The sequence below is a fragment of the Rhinopithecus bieti genome, unplaced genomic scaffold, assembly GCF_001698545.2.
Source record: "Rhinopithecus bieti isolate Rb0 unplaced genomic scaffold, ASM169854v2 scaffold_3764, whole genome shotgun sequence".
In the NCBI taxonomy this organism is placed as follows: domain Eukaryota; kingdom Metazoa; phylum Chordata; class Mammalia; order Primates; family Cercopithecidae; genus Rhinopithecus; species Rhinopithecus bieti.
The window spans coordinates 908,028-928,780 of record NW_016804367.1 but is presented as its reverse complement, the minus strand read 5'-3'; the positions used below and the strand labels follow the sequence as shown (position 1 = coordinate 928,780).

General features: G+C 37.4%; 1 protein-coding gene across 1 annotated transcript in view; it reads right to left on the bottom strand.

Annotated features, from left to right (window-relative positions):
* Positions 1-20,753, bottom strand: part of LOC108526689 (spermatogenesis-associated protein 6-like) — a 65,294-nt gene that overhangs the window by 29,486 nt on the left and 15,055 nt on the right. Inside the window, exons 2-3 of the mRNA XM_017867526.1 lie at positions 11,431-11,568; positions 9,989-10,037 (exon numbers count right to left, since the gene is read on the bottom strand). Of these exons, the coding sequence (XP_017723015.1) occupies positions 9,989-10,037; positions 11,431-11,568 (187 nt within the window). The remainder of the gene's footprint in view (positions 1-9,988; positions 10,038-11,430; positions 11,569-20,753) is intronic.

The window sequence follows — 20,753 nt, the reverse complement described above, 5'->3', positions numbered from 1 at the left end:
AGTCGGGGATAGTATGAGATGCCACCCAGCATTAACAGGAAAAGGCTTCTGAAATCAAACAACGCCTTTCAAACTCTTATAACAACCTCTGGAGTTGGGCGACATGACTTCTCCCCTTTCTAGGTCCCATGACAGCCATCTTGCTATTACTCACCTTGGGCCCTGTATTTTTAAACTACTTGTCAAATTTGTTTCCTCTAGGATTGAGGCCATCAAGCTATAGATGGTCTTACAAATGGAACCCCAAACGAACTGAACTAACAACTTCTACCGAGGACCCCTAGACCGACCCACTGGCCCTTTGAGTGGCCTAAAGAGTTCCCCTCTGGAGGACACTACAACTGCAGGGCCCCTTTTTGCCCCATCCAGCAGGAAATAGCTAGAGTGGTCATCGCCCAATTCCCAATAGCAGTTGGGAGCCTGTTTAGAGGGGTGATTGAGAGGTGAAGCCAGCTGGACTTCCTGGGTGGAGTGCGGACTTGAAGAACTTCTGTGTCTAGCTAAAGGATTGTAAATGTAACCATCAGCACTCTGTAAAAACGCACCAATAAGTGCTCTGTGTCTAGCTAAAGGATTATAAATGCACCAATCAGCACTCTGTAAAAACGTACCAATCAGCACTCTGTCTAGCTAAAGGATTGTGAATGCACCAATCAGCACTTTGTAAAAACGCACCAATCAGTGCTCTGTGTCTAGCTTTAAAAGACAGTAAATGCCCCAATCAGCACTGTGTAAAAACGCAACAATCAGCACTCTGTGTCTAGCTGAAGGATTGTGAATGTATCAATCAGCACTCTGTAAAAACACACCAATCAGGCTCTGGGTCCAGCTGAAGGACTGTAAATGCACCAATCAGCACTCTGTAAAAATGCACCAATCAGCACTCTGGGTCTAGCTGGAGGATTGTGAATGCACCAATCAGCACTCTGTAAAAATGAACCAATCAGTGCTCTGGGTCTAGCTACAGGATTCTAAATGCACCAATCAGCACTGTGTGTCTAGCTAAAGGTTTATAAATGCACCAATCAGCACTCTGTAAAACGGACCAATCAGTACTCTGTAAAATGGACCAATCAGAGAAGGATGTGGGCGGGGACAAATAAGGAAATAAAAGCTGGCTACCCCAGCCAGCAGCAGTGACCTCAAGGATCTGACCATTTATAGACTATCCAGTTAAAGGGGTGCTAGGGTCCCCTTGAGAATCTGGAGCATGTTCAATTTGTTTTTTAATAACACATTTTTAATTAATAATTTTTTATTTTAGGCAGACAGATAAGCACATACTAGTTTTGTATTTTAGACAATAGGAAATGAATATATGACTCAATTCCAGTACTAGAATAGGTAGGTGAAAATTCCAGAAGATTCCACATTGGTTCAATAATTTTCCTTACTTGAAATTCTTCTCTATGCTTCCACTGACATACAGCCAAACTGATTAAGTTATTTGGGCTTGACTTTACATTTTATTTAAATCGGTTATTTCTGTCATTTCTGCTATCATTCTGTGTTTAAAGGCTCAGAACTATGGAGACACACTGTAGGAACATCTATGAGGTGCTGCCGGGGCATCTATTCCTCTCCTTTCCCCTTCCATTACAGATCTATGTAGTTTTTAAAAAGCTAACACATGTACCACCTGAAAGAAAGGCAGAACATGTGTACATAGGCTACACCAACAACATACTACATCCCTCTTTCTACTCTGATTAGAATAAACCTCAAAGCTTGATGAAAAGTATGGAACACAGACTTCTTATTTATTCTTAAGGATATGGTGGGGAAGATATGAGGGCTGAGACCACTGTAATTTTGCTGCTATAAATTTTGCTGCCATAAATGAGATTAAGATTCAAGAAAATATAACAATTATAAATGTATAAGCAATTAAGACAGAGCCTCAAAATAAATACATCACACTAGGTCCAATTAGGAGAGAGAAGCCACATAGGAAAAGTTTAATATAAGGAACAGTTAACCATAACAGGGTATTCAAGGAGTAAGAGACTGTCTAGGAAGATGTAAAAAGAATTTAAAATAATATAGGAATAGCAGGTAGAGAAGCAGCCATTACCCCTAGGGCTCAGAGTACCAACAAAAAAACTACATAAGCCCTCTTCCCCAGTGTCGAGATCAGACTTTGCTGGAAAGGGTACAGTCTGGGCTCACTGAAAGAGAAGTCACTCTAGTGCTGTGCCAGTGGTATATACTGAAAATCTGCCCTGTGGAACATGCCAGAAATTCTCCCTCTAGGATACCAGGGAGGCTATTTACAGGGAGGTATTTCACCAGAAGCTTCACTGTAGAACCATCCAAAGAGAGACCAACTGGGGGAAAACACTGCAGACCACCCTGCATTGCAATACCTGGCCACTTGAGAAGCTACATGGCCTTCAGAAGCCTGGTGCTGGAAAAAAGTCAAGTGAATACATTGGTACCTGGAAGCAAAATCTGTTCCCCTGCAGTATTTCTTCAGGGTCCTCTAATATACAAAGCTTCAGTACCAGGTAGAGAAAAAAAAAATTTTAAGGGTTTAAGTCAATTTCCACAGAACAGGAAAGAAGATTGAATTTGGTTAGGTGCAATAAACTGATAACCAGCAGATTATATGAAGCAAAACCTGATATAAATGAAAGAAGATATAATTCAATAATTATAATTAGACATTTAAATACCTTTCTCTTAGTAATCAGTAAAACAACCAACCCTCCCAAAAGAATACAATCAGAATGCACAAGACTTGAACATTACCAACTTAAATGACAGAAATAGATTGATACAGAATAACTCAATCAATGACAATCAAATACAGTTGACCTTGAACCACATGTTTGAACTGCATAGGTCCATTTATACACGAATTTTCTTCTGCCTCTGCTACCATTGAGACAGCAAGACCAATCTCTTCTCTTTCTCTTCCTCCTCAGCCTGCTCAACATGAAGATGATAAAGACTTTTATGATGAACTTCTACTTAAAGAATAGTAAATATATTTTCTTTTTTCATGGTTTTCTTAACATTTGCTTTTCTCTAGCTTACTTTATTATAAGAATATAGTATATAATATACATAACAAACAAAATATGTGTTAATTGACTGCTTATGTTATTGGTAATGCTTCTAGTCAAGAGTAGGTTATTATTAGTTAAGTTTTCAGGGGAGTCAAAAGTTATACATGGCTAGGCACGGTGGCTCATGCCTGTAATCCCAGCACTTTGGGAGGCCAAGGCAGGTGGATCACCTGAGGTTAGGAGTTCCAGACAAGACTGGGCAACATGGCGAAACCTCACGTGTACCGAAAATACAAAGATTAGCCAAACATGGTGTCACGCATCTGTAGTCCCAGCTACTCAGGAGGCCGAGGTAGGAGAATCACTTGAACCTGAGAGACAGAGCGTGCAGTGAGTTGACATCGCATCCGAAGATGGAAATTTACACTTTTAAAAGCTTGTATTAAGCTTTGCACATTGGTAGTATCGTAGCCAATGAGATTTATCCAAGGCATGATTATTGCTAATAAAAAGCTCAAATTAGAAAGGAAAAAAATATCTGTAATCAATCATCTATGCTTCCACCTCAAGAAGCTGCCAGCCTGAGCAAAATGGCAAAACCCTATCTCTACAAAAAATAAAAAAATTAGCTGGGCATGGTGGCATATGCCTGTGGTCCCAGCTACTTGGGAGGCTAAGGTGGAAAAATCGCTTGAACCTAGGATGTAGAGGCTGCAGTCAGCCATGTTCATGCTACTGTACTCCAGCCTGAGTGACAGAGCAAGATCCTGTCTCAAAAAAAAAAAAAAAAAAGGATAAGCTAAAAAAGGATGAGTAAATCATAGGCAAAGTAGGTACAGGTTGAATATCCCTAATCCAAAAACATGAAATCTGAAATGTCCCAAAATCCAAAACTTTTTGAATGCTAACATTATGCCACAAGTGGAAAATTCCACATGTATCATCACATGATGGGTCACAGTCAAAATGCAGGCATACAACAAACAAGTATATTCACGGTCCCCACGGGAAAAAAAGACGTTCTCCATCCCCATCAGCAGTAATCTTTTCTGAGCACACCCATATTCCACCACACAAGCACACCTACAAAAGGTAATAAAATGGCATGTGTGTAGGCTGAACATGCCAATGGCAAGTTCCCTACAATGCCTCACTCCATATAAATTCAGAGTCAGAAATGATGGTGATGTCAAATAATCACAGACTGTCCACACAGGTGGCTGAGATAGTGACACGTTTGCTTTCTGATGGCTCAATATACACAAAATTTGTTTCATGCACAAATTATTTAAAATATTGTATAAAATTACCCTCACACTATTTGTACAAGATATATATGAAACATAAATAAATTTCATGTTTACATTTAGGTCTCATCCACAAGATATCACATTAAGAATATATGTGAATAATCCAAAATCCTTCTACAGGGACCAAACACTTCTGGTCCCAGGCATTTTGAATAAGGGACACTCAACCTGTAGAAGGTAGAAATACAAAGATCAAAATGAAAATCAATGAAATAGAACAGAAAAAAAGAATAGACAAAAATCACTGAAACAAAGAAATTGTTTCTTCAAAAATATCAAACTGATAAACTTTTAGGCTAACCATCCAAGAAAAAAGACAGAAAACACAAATTGCCAAAATCAAGAATGAAAAAGAGAACATTGCTACTAATCTTGCAGAAATTAGAAGGATCCTAAGGGGAAAAGATGAACAACCTTATGCAAACAAGGTAGACATCTTAGATGAAAGACAAATACCTAGGAAGACACAAATATCAGAGCTAACTCAAAAAGAAATAAATACATAACAGGAATTTGATACAGTAATTTAAAACCTTCCCACAAGGAAAAGCCCAGGCCCAAATGGCTTTGCTGATAAACTGAAACAAATATTTGAAGATAAAATAATTCCAATTCTAAACGAACTCTTCCAGGTAACAGAGAAAGAGGGAACATTTCTCAATCTATCATACGAGGCCAGTATTACCTGGATAACAAAGCAAGAAAACGAAATTATAAAACTACAGACCAATAGTCCTCATAAAGAGACACAAAAAAATCATTAACAAAATATTAGCAAACTAATATTCTGATTCTGGGAAAATATACAAGAATTTATATTTTATTAGTTTGCTAATATTCTGATTCCGGGAAAATAAAACCGATTCTGAGAAAATATAAAAGGACTATATACTATGACCAAGTACAATTTATCCCAAAAATGACATATCTGTTTAACACTGGAATGAAGGGAAAAAACACATGATTACCTTGACATGGAAGAATGTACTTGACAAAATCCAATACCCACTCATGATAAAACCTCTCAAACAGCCCAGATTAGATCTCTTCATCTTATATAAATCATAGAGGATCTTCTGATAAAGGATATCTCTCTTACAAGAAAAACCACCGCCAACCTCACATTTTATGGAAGACTGAGTATTTTTCCCCTAACATCAGAAACAAGGCAAGAATGTCTATGTTTACCACTTCTAGTCAACACTGTACTGAAGGCCCAAGCCAGTGGAGGAAGAAGAAGAGCAGGAGGAGGAAGAGAGGGAACAAGAGAGGGAGGAGGAAGACAAAGAAGAAGAGGGAGAGGAAGAGGAAGAAGAGGAGAAATGAAAGTAAAGGTACACAGATTGGAAAGAAAAAAGTAAAACTGCCATTATTCTCAGATCATGTAATTCTGAATATAAAAATTAATCTACAACAACAACAATAAAAAACCTACCTGAACTAAAAAATGTTTAGCAGGTGCAGAGTTCAAGATATATAAAATCTATTTTATTTCTAAAATACAGCAAACAAGAATTTAAAATAAAATTAATGAAACAATTCTATTCATAATAGCATCAAAATAATAAAATACTTGGAAATAAATCCAACAAAAGAAATGCATACTGTATACTAAAACTCTAAAACATTGTTGAGAGAAATTAAAGATCTAAAAAAAAAAAAAAAAAAATGAAAAGACATACCAGGTTCATAGATCAGAAATTTAATAGGTTTAAGAAAGCAGTTCTCCCCTAAATTTATCTCTAAATTCAACATTATTTCTATCAACACTGCTCCTATTCAACATTCTTCTTATGTAGTTCCAAGCCAGCTTTTATGTTGAAACTGACAAGCTGACTCAAATTTATATGATATGCAGAGGACCCAGAAATAGTCAAAACAAAGTTGAAGAACTTACACAGTATAACTTCAAAACTTACCATAAAGTTAAAGACAGTGGTACTGACATAAGGATAGACATACAGATGAGTGGAACAGGCTAGACAGTCTAGAAGTAAACCCCCACATTTACAGTCAATTGGTTTTCAACAAAGGTGCAAAGATGATTAAATGAGGAAAAGGACAGTCGTATCAACAAATGATGCTGAGACAACTGGATACCCATCCATCAAAAACAAACAAAAAACTACACCCTTACCTCACACCATACATAAAATGTAACTCGAGATAAAAATATAAAATGTCTAGAAGAAAAGACAGGAGAAAATGTTTGTGAACTTGGGTTAGGCAAATATTTCATAGACATGACAGCAAAACCATTTTAAAAATTGATAAATTAGACTTAATAACTTACAGTTTTCAAAAGACACATTGAGAGAATAAAAAGACAAACCGCAGACTGGGAAAAGTATTTACAAATCATATATCTGATAAAGGATTTATATTTGGAATTTTTTTTAGAAAACTTACAACTCAATACAAAGACAACCCATTGAAAACTGGGCAAAAGATTTGAATAAGAATTTTACAAGAAAAAATGAATAGCTAATAATCTCATGTAAATATGTTCAAAATCATTAGTTACTATTAAATTGCAAATGAAAAATACAATAAGCTACTGTTACACACCATCCAAAAGACTGACAATATCAAATCTTGAGGATGATGTTGAGAAATTGAAACATTCATACATTGTTGGCGGGAATGTAGAATGGTACAGCAATTTGGAAAACAGGTTGACAGTTTCCTAAAATTCTAAACATATACTTAGCATACAACCCAGCACATATCCACATATTCATACCAACATGATTCATAATTGCCCAAAACTGAAAACTGTCCAAATGTCTATCAAATAGTCAATGTGAAAGGGAAACATTCCATACAACAGAATACTATTCAGCAATAAAAAGGAATGAACTACTTGGATGTGGAACAACACGAATGATTCTGATAAACATTACTCTAAATGAAAAGAAACCAGAGAAAAAAGACTACACATTATATAAGTCTTCAGATGAAATTTTTAGAAAAGGCAAATATAGAGAGACAGAAAATACATTGGTTTCTGGGGACTGGGAGGTAGGCATAGGGACTGACTGCAAATAGGCATTAGGAACTTTTTGGGGTGGTAGAGACATTCTAAATTGGAAAATGATGATACACAATTGTATAAATCTTCTAGATATCATTTTAACTATAGTTACAATGGGTGAATTTTATGACATATACATTATACCTCACTAAAGCTGTTAAATAAAGTAAGGGAAGCAGGGAATGAAGGATTTGCCCTGCCTTTCCTCTAGGAACTATATTTCAAAGTAACAAAATTGCTGATTAGGAAAATTCCTCTTACAGAGAAATTCTAGCTAATAAATACAAAAGAATGACAATATTAGAAAAATAGTAATGTGCAACCCATAAGGAAAAAATAGATCTCAAGGGATACTACAGCTATTACATGAAAAGCTGATGAGGCGCCTTATAATGGAGGAATCAGGCTGATGCTGTCTGGAGCCAAATTATCATTCTTAGCATGACTAAATGTAAAACAATCAGATATTTTATGCAACTTGACATAATGCCATTAAGTACACAGCACCAACTATGAAGATTTCTTGCCAAAGTAACAAAATAAGCCAGAATCTAATCAAACCTCTATGTCTAATTATCAGTTTATAAAACAAGTAATAAACAATCTAAGCAACATTTTAAGGAAGCAATCAGCCAAACCCGAACTGTATGACATTCTCAATGACCTAGTTTTTCTAACAAATCCATAGTATTAAAAACAAAAAAAGTGTAGGACACTACTACAGGAAAAAAGAGAGAAATCGACATATATGGTGTGTGAACCACACCTGATTTTAACAAATCAATTGCAAAAAGACACTTTGGGCATAACTAGGGAAATGTGAATTATGACTGTTTGATTTTATTAAGAAATTACTGATTTTGTTAGGTGTGATACCAGCATGGCGGTTCTATATTTTTTAAAGCCTTTATCTGTTAGAGGCCATACCAAAGTATTTATGGTGAAATGACATAATGCATAGGATTTGCTTTTAAATATTCCAGCAATGCTCTTCAGGTGGCAGAGTGAACATGTAATAAGATTGGCGAAATGCCAAAAATTATTGACGCTGGGTGACAGATACACAGGACTTCATCACATTCTATTCTCTCCACTTTTAGTGTTGGTATTACAAACTCATCCATTTTTTTAAAAATTAAGGAACCAAAAAAGATTGTAAAACGGTATAGTAAGGGAGGAGTAAAAGACAAAAGAGCCCAAAGCACATTAGAGAGATCAGGGATAAAGACTAACACGGAAGTAATCAGAGGATAGCTAATACATGAAGCCAAGTCTTTGGAGAGTATTATATAAGGAGACGCCATAAACAAAGTATAAAAAGAGATCAGAGAAGAAAGCCAGTGGAATATTAATATTTGAAGATAGGGCAGAGAAAGATGAATTTAGAAAGGATATGAAAAAGTAGAATACTAGTGGTTGGGAAGAGAGCCCAAGGAAAAAAAAAATCAGGGAAATCAAAGAAAGAAAATTTCCAAAAAATAATAACCACTAAGTACACTTCTTATAACCTCAAAATTTCAAATCAAATGGGACAAAAAAGGCATTATTTTTTAACAGAAGAATTTCAAAATGAGAGAAATGTTTATCTTCACTTTTTTTTTAAGATACACAATTTCCCAGATACTGAACAAGATGTTCAGTAAATATTAAAATTCATATATCCAGTAGCACCAAACTGCCACCTAGCTAGTCTGTTGCAGTGGAAAATATAATACCAAGGGCTAGAACAGCTATACAAAATAAATAAGATATTGACATTGGCCATAAAGAGTTATTTGGAGAAGAGTCACTAAACTATAAGCTCCATGAGATAGACAATGGGCCAGATTTTTCCTCCCTATATACCCAGATTCTTGCATGTTCCAGGCTACATGTTTCTACATTGCTAGAGTCGCAATGGGACCAGTAGGGGAGGCCAAATGGAAAGGAAATAATAATGATTATGCTCAATTTTACTGGCCTTTTGAGCCACAGTTATACATTACATCAATCTGGTGATCCCAGAGCCCTTTCTAATTACAAAGATAAATTAACAGAGCTTTTCATTTAACACCCAGAGCTTAAAAAGTGTACACTCTTGCACTGCTGCTCTCACAAATAGCTGTATCTGTTTATAGTTGATTCTGAGTACTTTGAAGAATTTACTTGTTACGCAGAGCCTTGGAAAAATGTATTTTTCAAATAATTTATTAACGTAATGAATACAATGTAAAGTCCAAAAGCATATATTTTAAGCTATCATTACTTTGATCTTATTCACTCTCTTGACTTGAAATACACTGAAATTGAAGACATACTTCTGTTTGCAGGGCAAAATCTCACCTAACATGAATCTCTATCATTATCACAAACACCCCATATCATCTTAATCAATAAAAAGTTTAAATAAGTCTGTTTTCCATAAACCAAACACACACAAAAAAAATAATTCTCAGCCTCTCTGCAGCATATACACCTTTTATTATTTCCAGAAATATTCTGAAATTCTAAAAAGTATTAAAAAGTCTCAGCTCAAGATTTTTTAAGTTCTACTAACCCCTTTTAAACTTTTATTTAACCCAAGATTAAAGATCATAAGGATAATAAATCCTAAAATGTCTTAGAATCAGGAATTAAAAAGTTAAAAAACTTACATTCAAGCTGTGTAACCACATCTCCAGGATCTACTGCTTCCGGGAACACCTACAGTGAAAAGGTATATAGAGAGGCAGGAAAGAAGATATGTATGAATATTTTTTTCTCCCCTCATTCCCAAAATATCATTCCTTTCACAATCACAGAAACTTTTGACATTGAGAACTGCCAGTTCCTCTCTGCTTCCCATCACTACAAAATATTCTACAAATAAACTTTATAGCTTGCGCTGCCTCCGTCTCCAACTTCCTCTGCTAGTATTCTTTCTCCTGTTACCATGATCATACTAGGTCTTCTTGCTGTTCCTCCAATGCATCAAGATTATTCTCAACAAGTCTTTATATTTGTTATTCCTCTACTTAGAACGTTCTTCTCCTAGATCTTCAAATAAAAGTGATATAATCTCATAATTCAGGCTCAGCTTAAATGCTATTGCCTTCTCTGACCACCTTTTACAACAGACAATCCCCCAAATCCCCGTATCCGCCCATTGCCCTCTTTACGCACTTATCACTATCTAAAATTATTCACATATTTATTTGGTTATTGTCTATTTCCCCCATTACAATGAAAGCTCCCAGAGGGGAGGATTTTGCCTTGTTTACCATATGTCCTCAGTGCCTAGAAAAGTCCACAGAATAGAGTAGGTTCTGGAGAAAAAGAAGGAATAAGGGAAGAAAGGAAGGTGAGAAGAAAGGAAAGAAGATGAGAAAGAAGGAAATTAAAAAGTAAGAAACACAATTGGTAATAATTAACCAAAAGCAGCAGTTTTAGGGGAAAAAAAAGACTTACAGAAGGAAGTACCAAGAAACAGTCATAAGTAAAATACTATATATTCTTTGTTTTTTAGATGGAGTCTCACTCCGTCACCCAGGCTGGAGTGCAAATGGTGCGATCTCCTCTCACTGCAACCTCCGCCTCCCAGGTTCAAGCAATTTTCCTGCCTCAGGCTCCTGAGTAACTGGGATTATAGGCATGCACCACCACACATGGCTATTTTTCGTATTTTTAGTAGAGACAGGGTTTCCCCATTTTGACCAGACTGGTCTCAAATTCCTGACCTCAGGTGATCCACCTGCCTCGGCCTCCCAAAGTGCTGGGATTACAGGCATGAGTCACCGCGCCCAGCTGATATATTCGTATCTATTAATGACTCTGCTCTCTTTTTATGAAAATCATTATTTAGAAATCAAGATTCTATGTTACATAAAGTCCACTAAATCAATTTTAGGAATAAGCTAATCAAAGAAAAAAAGGCAAGTGATTCAATGCATATTTAATGCAAATTTTCAAGCTTCCAGACTTAAGTTACAAATGTCCTTTTGAATTAAACCAAAGCACACAGTCACCAGTAATAATTTCTGTTATGGGCTTTTATTCAAAAATTGGAACCACTTTGATTTTTTTGTTTGTTAATACTTGATCTGATATTTGAACTCACCTTTTCAAACACCATTCTGGCATTGAAGACCAGTGGAAAAGTGGCTGGGACACATTGTGTCTTTTTGTATTGGCCAAACACACAGATGCTAAGATAGATGTCCTCTTTGTCTTTAAGCACGACTCCTGGGCAAGTTATCTGAAAGAAATTAGATAAAATGGATGTAACTGCTTTATAAATTCCCTGAACTATCCTACTAAAATAACTTATTGTCAAATATTACATAAAAACATTAGTCTGCTAACCTAATAAAAAATACTCACAAATAAAGAGAGAGAGAGAGAGAGAGGGACAGAGAGAGACTAGTGTTTACAGAGTTAAATGAAATGCTTTTATAACTTCCATCCCTCTGAGAAAACTACGATTTTCCATTTGGTTACTTGTGCCACACTTGAAGTTTATGTACTAGCTCTTGGGACAGACACTAATAGTTTTAAACAGTCAGCCTGAGGCTCTCACTTTATGCTGAATGCTGACATAAAGTTATTCAGTATCATTTAATCACAAAGGATTAACACTCAGCAGAAATAAAACACTATATTAGAGAATAAAAAAAACCACCGATAAAAACCACAAATCTGACTTCCACCACCCAAAATCACAGTTCACAGATACCTTCATCAAAAGCAATATGACAAAGTTTCAAAGTTAATAAATTGAAATTACCTAGCCAATAACGTGCTTTTTACACATTAAATTGCACTTAACTATCCTCATTGTGATTGACAAAAAATATAGGCATAAAATGTGTGGTTATTAAATAACACATAGCACAGTCTCTCCAGTACCTACCATATTCTATTGCCAGTGATCAACTACACCCTTAGCAGAATATTAAAGGCTCTCTAAGATTTGAGTCCAATATAATATTACCCAACACTCCCAACAACACATTCAAAGTACTTTTTTTTTTTCTTTTTTTTTTTTTTGAGACGGAGTCTCGCTCTGTTGCCCGGGCTGGAGTGCAGTGGCCGGATCTCAGCTCACTGCATGCTCCGCCTCCCGGATTTACGCCATTCTCCTGCCTCAGCCTCCCGAGTAGCTGGGACTACAGGCGCCCGCCACCTCGCCCGGCTCGTTTCTTGTATTTTTTTAGTAGAGACGGGGTTTCACCGTGTTTGCCAGGATGGTCTCTATCTCCTGACCTCGTGATCCGCCCGTCTCGGCCTCCCAAAGTGCTGGGATTACAGGCGTGAGCCACCGCACCCGGCCCCAAAGTCCCGCTTCTGATGGCATTTGAAGGAGACCCCTTAGAGAAAACTTACAGCGTTCTCACAGGTGCCAACATTTATACTGCTTTTTGCCCAACAATTGGTTAAATATCTCAAGCAACTGACTGCGTACTGCCATGCATTCTGCCTTAAAAAAATGACGGTGCATTTACCAAACCAATCTTCCCTCTTTTATCCTCCAAAAACTTGCTGTTCGCTCCAGGGTAGCCACAGCTGAAGGGGACGCCAGCTAATCCTCTTATCCCACCAGTAGATGGCAGGACAGTCAAGTCTGGCAAATCTATCTGCCCTCCCTGAACTTCGATGTCCACATCTTCAGTGAAGTTAAAGAGTCTTCCTAACTGAAATGTACTTCCTGGTTAAACATTAGTTTGGACTCAGAGAGCAGACAGGCTCAGATTCAGGTTGAGCCTCCTCCAAGGCAGACAGGTGTTCTCCTGAGATGCGATAAGGGTTGTACTCACGTGGAGTGAGACGGGGCAAAGCGGAGAGGGATCCAGGGAAGGGAAAGAATTGGTGCTAATCAGATGTCCTGGAGCTTAACTTGCCTGCAGTCTCATGGGTTACCCTGGCAAAGTGGGACCTGGAAGCATCAACTCCCTATATCCACATAACCCCTCCACCCCATCCCTCTGCCTCCTGAAGACCCCTGAACAGTCCCAACGAGGAGGCCAGCAACGGGCTCCCCATCCTCTCTGCTCCAACCCTGTGGGTGTTTGACACACCAGAAAGCAAGACTTTGGCCAGCCAGGACCCTCTGTCAGCCCCCAGCCAGGAGACAGCCTCTGGGTTCTGAGATGGGGGAAGATGCAGGCATGATGTATGCACCAGCCTTGGGACTCCTAGCAGTACTTCCTTTCTGACACACTAATTTTTCAAAACATCTTCCCATCCCTTGACTCAATGCTGTCACTAAGGCCAAGCGCCACGAGGCGACTATGCCAGAAGCTCCCCAGCTAGTCGGAGCAGCACTGAGATCAGCAGATCCCAGGATCCTACCCTCCAACCTGTTGTCTTCCCAGCACACTGGATTGTAGAGAAGAGACTCTTGTGGCTTGCCACAGGGCCCTGCCGCAGCCTCCCTATCAACGTGCACAGTGGTGAGATAAGGTGACAGCTTCTACATTATGATCCAGGCTAGGATCAGATAGGTCTGATCTGATGACCCTCTTGGACACTTACTAGCTATGTGACCTTGGGCATGTAGTTTAACCTATCTGTGCTTTGATACCTCATCTGTAAAATGTGAATTCTTATTGTATCTATGTTTCAAGGCTGTTGTAAGGATAAAATGAGATTATGTGTGTTAAGGGCTTCCCACAATACCTGAGGTACAGTGCTCTGTAAATGGCAGAATCGAAAGCCAGATAGAAAATTTAATAGCCACAAAAACAAACAACCCAACTTAAAAATGAGGAAAGACCTGGCCGGGTACGGTGGCTCATGCCTAGAATCCCAGCACTTTGGGAGGCCGAGGCGGGCCGATCACGAGGTCAGGAGATCAAGACCATCCTGGCCAACATGGTGAAACCCAGTCTCCACTAAAATACAAAAAAATTAGCCAGGCGTGGTGGCACGTGCCTGTAGTCCCAGCTACTCAGGAGACTGAGGCAGAGGAATTGCTTGAACCCGGGAGGTGGGGCTTGCAGTGAGCTGAGATCGCGCAACTGCACTCCAGCCTGGGCAACAAGAGTGAAATTTCATCTCAAAAAAAAAAAAAGAGGAAAGACCTTTAACAGACATTTCTCCAAAAAAGATATACAAGTGGCCAAAAAGCACATGAAAAGGTACTCAACATCACTAATCACCAGGGAGATGCAAATCAAGACGACAATGAGAAATCACCTCATACCTGTTAGGATAGCCATTATCGAAAAACAAAACAAAAATCATAAAACGATTTTTTGAGACGGAGTCTCGCTCTGTTGCCCGGGCTGGAGTGCAGTGGCCGGATCTAAGCTCACTGCATGCTACGCCTCCCGGATTTACGCCATTCTCCTGGCTCAGCCTCCCGAGTAGCTGGGACTACAGGCGCCCGCCACCTCGCCCGGCTCGTTTCTTGTATTTTTTTAGTAGAGACGGGGTTTCACCGTGTTTGCCAGGATGGTCTCTATCTCCTGACCTCGTGATCCGCCCGTCTCGGCCTCCCAAAGTGCTGGGATTACAGGCGTGAGCCACCGCACCCGGCCCCAAAGTACATTTTTTATTGTTCTCTTTTCTTGACTCATGTTCTTTCATCATCTGTATAATGTAACATAATATAATATAATGTAAGGAGCAGTAACTCCTTACTACTCCATTCCATCTCCTCCTCATTTATTCCTACCACCTGCCAAGACATATATCAATGAATATCTCCTACACAAAACTTCTTTTGATTCACCATTATTCAATTCAACCTAATTCAAACATTTATTATGAACTTACTATATGCAAGTAAATAGGTCTTAAATTTCTGTAGCATTTTGTAATTTTGGAACAAATTATTGTGTACATGCATTTTAATTAAGTGGGTACATATCACCTCTTGATCATAAATTTCCTGAGGACAAAAATTTTCTTCTCATCATCATTGTATCCAAAGATACAGACTTTCAATATTAAGAAAAAGCATAGAGCTTATCTAGTCCAGCTCTGAGTTTTTATATGTGAAACAAACAGAGCCCCAGGAAAGTTCAAGTGATCTACTAACTTAAGGTCACAAAGTAAATGAGTCATAAGATTAAATAAGTTAATATATTCAAAGTGCTTACAGCAGTGCTTGACAGAACATTCATTAATACTGTCATAATTATTAGATTAAAAACCATATCATCTGCCATCTTACCACACTATTACATTGAATAAATGAACTTCACATCCTTTTGTATATACTAATTATCTTGTCTGCTAGCTATTTGACTCCATCTCCCTGTTACCCTATGTTCCACTTTTGCTCTAATATATTCCCAATTGATCATTAAAATAAGGGTCCTTAGCAAATCTCATTCTGTCCACGAGGTTCATTTCTTGCTTTGCCTCATTAAAACTAAAACCATCTTAAGATTCCCTCTAAATCTGTGCTGTTCAAAATGGTAGGCACTAGCCAATTACGCCCAGAGATATAGGTAGTCTAACTTAAAATGGGCTGTAAGTGTAAAATACAAATGGATTTTTAAGACTCAGTAAAAAAAATCTGTGAAATATTTCATTAATAACTTATATTAATTGCATGTTGAAATGATATTTTGAATACATTGATTTAAATAAAATATATTATTACTTTTGACTACTTCTTCAACTTTTTTGGGTTCTTTTGAGACAGAGTCTCACTCTGTTGCCCAGGCTGGAGTACAGTGGTGCGATCTTGGCTCACTGCAAGCTCCACCTCCCGGGTTCACGCCATTCTCCTGCCTCAGCCTCCAGAGTAACTGGGACTACAGGTGCCCGCCACCACATCTGGCTAATTGTTTGTATTTTTAGTGGAGACAGGGTTTCACTGTGTTAGCCAGGATGGTCTCGATCTCCTAACCTTGTGATCTGCCTGCCTTGGCCTCCCAAAGTGCTGGGATTACAGGCGTGAGCCACCATACCTGGCCTACTACTTTAACCTTTTTAAATGTAGCTATTAGAAAATTTAACATTACATACTTGACTCAAATTTGAGGCTCTTACATTTTTTTCTGGACAGTACTGCTCTAATTATCCTCACTGGAAACTGCTGAGTCTCTATCCAATTTGTAACATATGCAAGAAGGCATTACTTGTTTTTTTCATCTATAATTCTACAAATTCTGCTATCTCTTAAAAGAACACTCAGAAGCTCTCCAAAAAGAAAGCCAGAAAAGGGAAATTAACGGAAATCAGATGGGACAAATAGAAAATACCTAGCAAGGTGGTTGACTTAAATCACCTTGACAAGCTATGACATAGACTTGGCAATTTAGAAGAGCATGCACATGTGCAAAGCTGTTCATGTGCCCAGAAATGACCTGAGAAAGCCATAACCCTTCATCTCTGGCTGACCTTGAGGCTTTGAGAAAGTTGGAAGTGAAGGCTAAGGCAGAGTTGTAAATGGCTGCCAGGGCACAGAAAGCATACCCCAGCACATACACAGAGAACCTTGACAATGGCTGAAAGACCTCTTGGTTCAAACATTTAAGGAAATAGAAGGCCAATCTTTAGGAGACCATAAAGTTAACTGTGCAAAGCCGTCAGTGGCTACACATGACAAAGACTACAGATTTTTACAGAGTTAGTTCAGGAAATTAATTAAACAAAAAACAATAATACCAGACAACAAACTCAGGAGAAAGGGAGGGAGCTCTGATTTACACAGTCCCACATAATTTAAAAAGTCCAATTTTCAATAAAAATTACAACATGCAAAGAAATAGGAAGCACAGCCCATACAAGGGGGAGGGGGAAGAAAAGAAAAAAGAGCAGTCAATAAAAACTGTCCCTGAGGAAGCCCAGAAGTTGGGCTTACTAAACAAAGATCTGAAATCTATTATAAATAAAACAAAGAACTAAAGGAAATCTTGCCTAATGATCTAAATGAAAGTATGGCAATGCTATCTCATCAAATAAGAAATATCAGCAAAAGATAAAACTTTTAACAGAACCAAATAAAATTCTAGAGTTAAAAAAGTGCCAAAATTAAATTAAAAATTCACTAGAGAAGTTCAAGAGGAGATATGAGCTGTCAGAAAAAAGAATAAGGGAACTTGAAAATATGTCAATTAAGATTATCTAGTCTGATTAACAGAAGGAAAAATGAACAGAGTTTAAGACCTGTGGGATACCACCAAGCACAGTAAAATAAATATAATGGGAGCCTCAGAAAGGATATCACAAGAAATGATGTATGAAATCTTCTGATCTTTAAAGAAAACCAATCAAAAAATCAAGTAAGCTAAAAGAAATCAAGGGAGGATAACTTGAGGCCAGGAGTTCAAGACCAGCCTGGGCAACATAGTGAGATCCTCGCTCTACAGAAAAAAAAAGTTTTAAGTTTTTAAAAGATCAAAGAAATCCAACCTGTGCACCTAATAAACTTTCAAAAGAAGAGAATCCATCCAGGCATGGTGGTTCATGCCTGGAATCCCAGCATTTTGGGAGGCCCACATGGGCAGATCTCCTGAGGTCAGGAGTTCGAGACCAGCTTCGCCAACATGGTGAAACCCCATCTCTACTAAAAACACAAAAATTAGCTGGGCATGGTGGCACATTCCTGTAATCCCAGCTACTTAAGAGGCTGAGGCAGGAGAATCGCTTGAACCCGGGAGGCAGAGATGGCAGTGAGATGAGACTGCACCACTGCACTCCAGCCTGGGCAACAGAGCAAGACTCCATCTCAAAAAAAAAAAAAGAAAAGGAAAAGAAAGAGAAAAGAGGAGAATCCAATGAACTCTCAAGAAGAGAGAATCTTGAAAACAACAAGAGAGAAGTGATTCAGCAGGCAGCAATAATCTTCAGTAAGATTAATGGCTGATTTCTCATCAGAAACATGAAGCCAGTAGGAAGAGTGATAACTGACTCAAAGTGCTGACAGAAGAAAACTTTCAAACAATAATTCAATACCCACAAAATTTTCTTTCAAAAGGAAGTAAAACTAAGTGATTCCCAAATAAACAAAAACTTAGATAGCTCATCACTAGCAGAACTTCCCTATCAAAAATACTTACAGAAAATCTTTCAGGTTGAAATGAAAGGATACTAGACATAGGCTCATATCCACATTAAAAAAAGAGCACCAGTAAATGAAACTATATAGAGTAAATATAAAAACAGTATAAATGCATTTCTCTCTCATTTCTCTTATTTTATTTCAAAGACAATTACAGAAAGCAACAATTATAAAACTGTACTGGTTTTGTAATTGTTTATAAAATGTATAAACTTGTATTTATAAAAATGTAATTTGTATGAGAATAATATAAAGGGAGGGAGAATAGAACAAAGTAGAAGCAAAGGTTTTATGTAACAGTGAAAATAAGTTAGTATTAATCCATAATAGATTATAAATTAAGATGCTAATTGTAAACCCCAGACAAGCACTAAGAAAGTAACTTTCTTTAAAATACAGCTAAAAAAAAAAAAAGAAAATGTAAGTGGTACACTAAAAAATAAACAACACAAAAAAAGCCATAATGGAGGAATAGATAAAATAGTCACAGAAAACAGATGACAAAATGATACAAGTAAATCTTACCTATGGTTACATTAAAGATAAATTGACTAAACAACCAAAAGTTAGATTGGCAGAATGGATTCAAAACTATGATCCAACTATTTTCTTGGCCATAAACAGAAATAAAGTACTATTACATGCTATAACATGGATGAACCTTAAAAGCACTATGTTAAGTGAAAAAAAATGTTAAAAGCACAAGGCGAGGTGTAGCCAATCTTTTTTGCTGTCTTTTTTGCTGACTGTCAGTGGGCAGAGTATCCAGGACTTATTTTCCCAAGGGCAACCCTGCCTGCTCATTTCTGGTTGTCTACTTTAACAAACTGATTAATGGATAGGCAAAATATGGTATGTCCGAACAATGAAATATTATTCACCATAAAAAGAAATAAAGTACTGATACATGCTACAACAGGGTTGAACCTTAAAAGCATTATGCTAAGTAAAAAAAAGTAAGACACAAAAGGCCACATATTGTTTGATTCCATTTATAGAAATGTCCAGTATAGGCAAATCTACAGATACAGAAATTAGATCCAGGGGCTGGTGGGAGAGGAAGAATAGGGAATGACTACTAACAGATACAGGATTTCTTTATATGGTGATGAAAATGTTCTGAAGTTAGTAATGATTTTTGCACTTTGTGAATATACTAAAATTTACTAAATTGTACACTTTAAAAAGGAACATTTCAGTCGGGCATGGTGGCTCACACGTGTAATCCCAGCACTTTGGGAAGATGAGGCAGGCGGATCATGAGGTTCGGAGTTCAAGACCAGCCTGGCCAACATAGTGAAAACCCATCTCTACCGAAAATACAAAAAATTAACTGGGCATGGTGGCAGGCACCTGTAATCCTAGCTACTCAGGAGGCTGAGGCAGTAGAATTACTTGAACTCAGGAGGCGGTAGTCACAGTGAGCCAAGACTGCACCACTGCACACCAGCCTGGGTGACAGTGCGAGACCCCATATCAAAAAAAAAAGAACATTTCATGGCATGTGGATAATATTGCAACTTCAAAAAGATAAAGACTAAGGATAAAAGTAAAATGAGGGAAAAGATCTATCATCCAATTACTAATCATAAAAGCTGGGGTAGTTATGTTAATAAGACATAAAGTAGACTTCAGAAAGAGAAAAATCACCAAGGATAAAGTGGAACATTTCATATTGATTAAAAGTTTGATTTACTGAGAAGACATAAAATTAAATATAATAGCATCTAATTATACAGTATCAATGTAAATAAAGCAAAAGTTACACATTTGAATTTCAATACTTCCCTTTCAATAACTGACAAAATAAGCAGTCAAGTAATCATTAAAGATATAGAAGATATAAGCAATATTTACTAATTTGACCAAAATGACATTTACAGAGTACTTCATCCAATAACAGAAGGATACACATATTTTTTTCCAAGGGCACATAAAAACATTCACCAAGATAGATGATACTGTGAGTTAAAAAACAAGTCTCAATCAACATAAAAGGACATAAATATTTTTTAAAAATCACACAGAGTATATTATCTAACCACAATGAAATTAAACTAGAAATCAATAATGGGAAAATTTTTTTTTAAAAAAAACTAAATATTTGGAAATTAAATAATAGGGTCCTAAACCACTCATAGGTCAAGGAAGAAATTATAAGACAAATTAGAAAAAACTTCCAGCTTAATAAAAATGAAAACACAACATATCAAAATTTGTGGGATATAATTACGTCATTTTTTTTTTTAAGACATGGGGCCTTTCTCTCTTGCCCAGGCTGGAATGCAATGAATGGCGTGATCATAGCTCACTGCAGCATCAAACTCCTGGACTCCAGCAATCCTCTCACCTCAACCTCTCAAGTGGCTAAGACTACAAGCAGGTGCCACCATGCCTGCCTAATTTTTTTTTTTTTTTTTTTT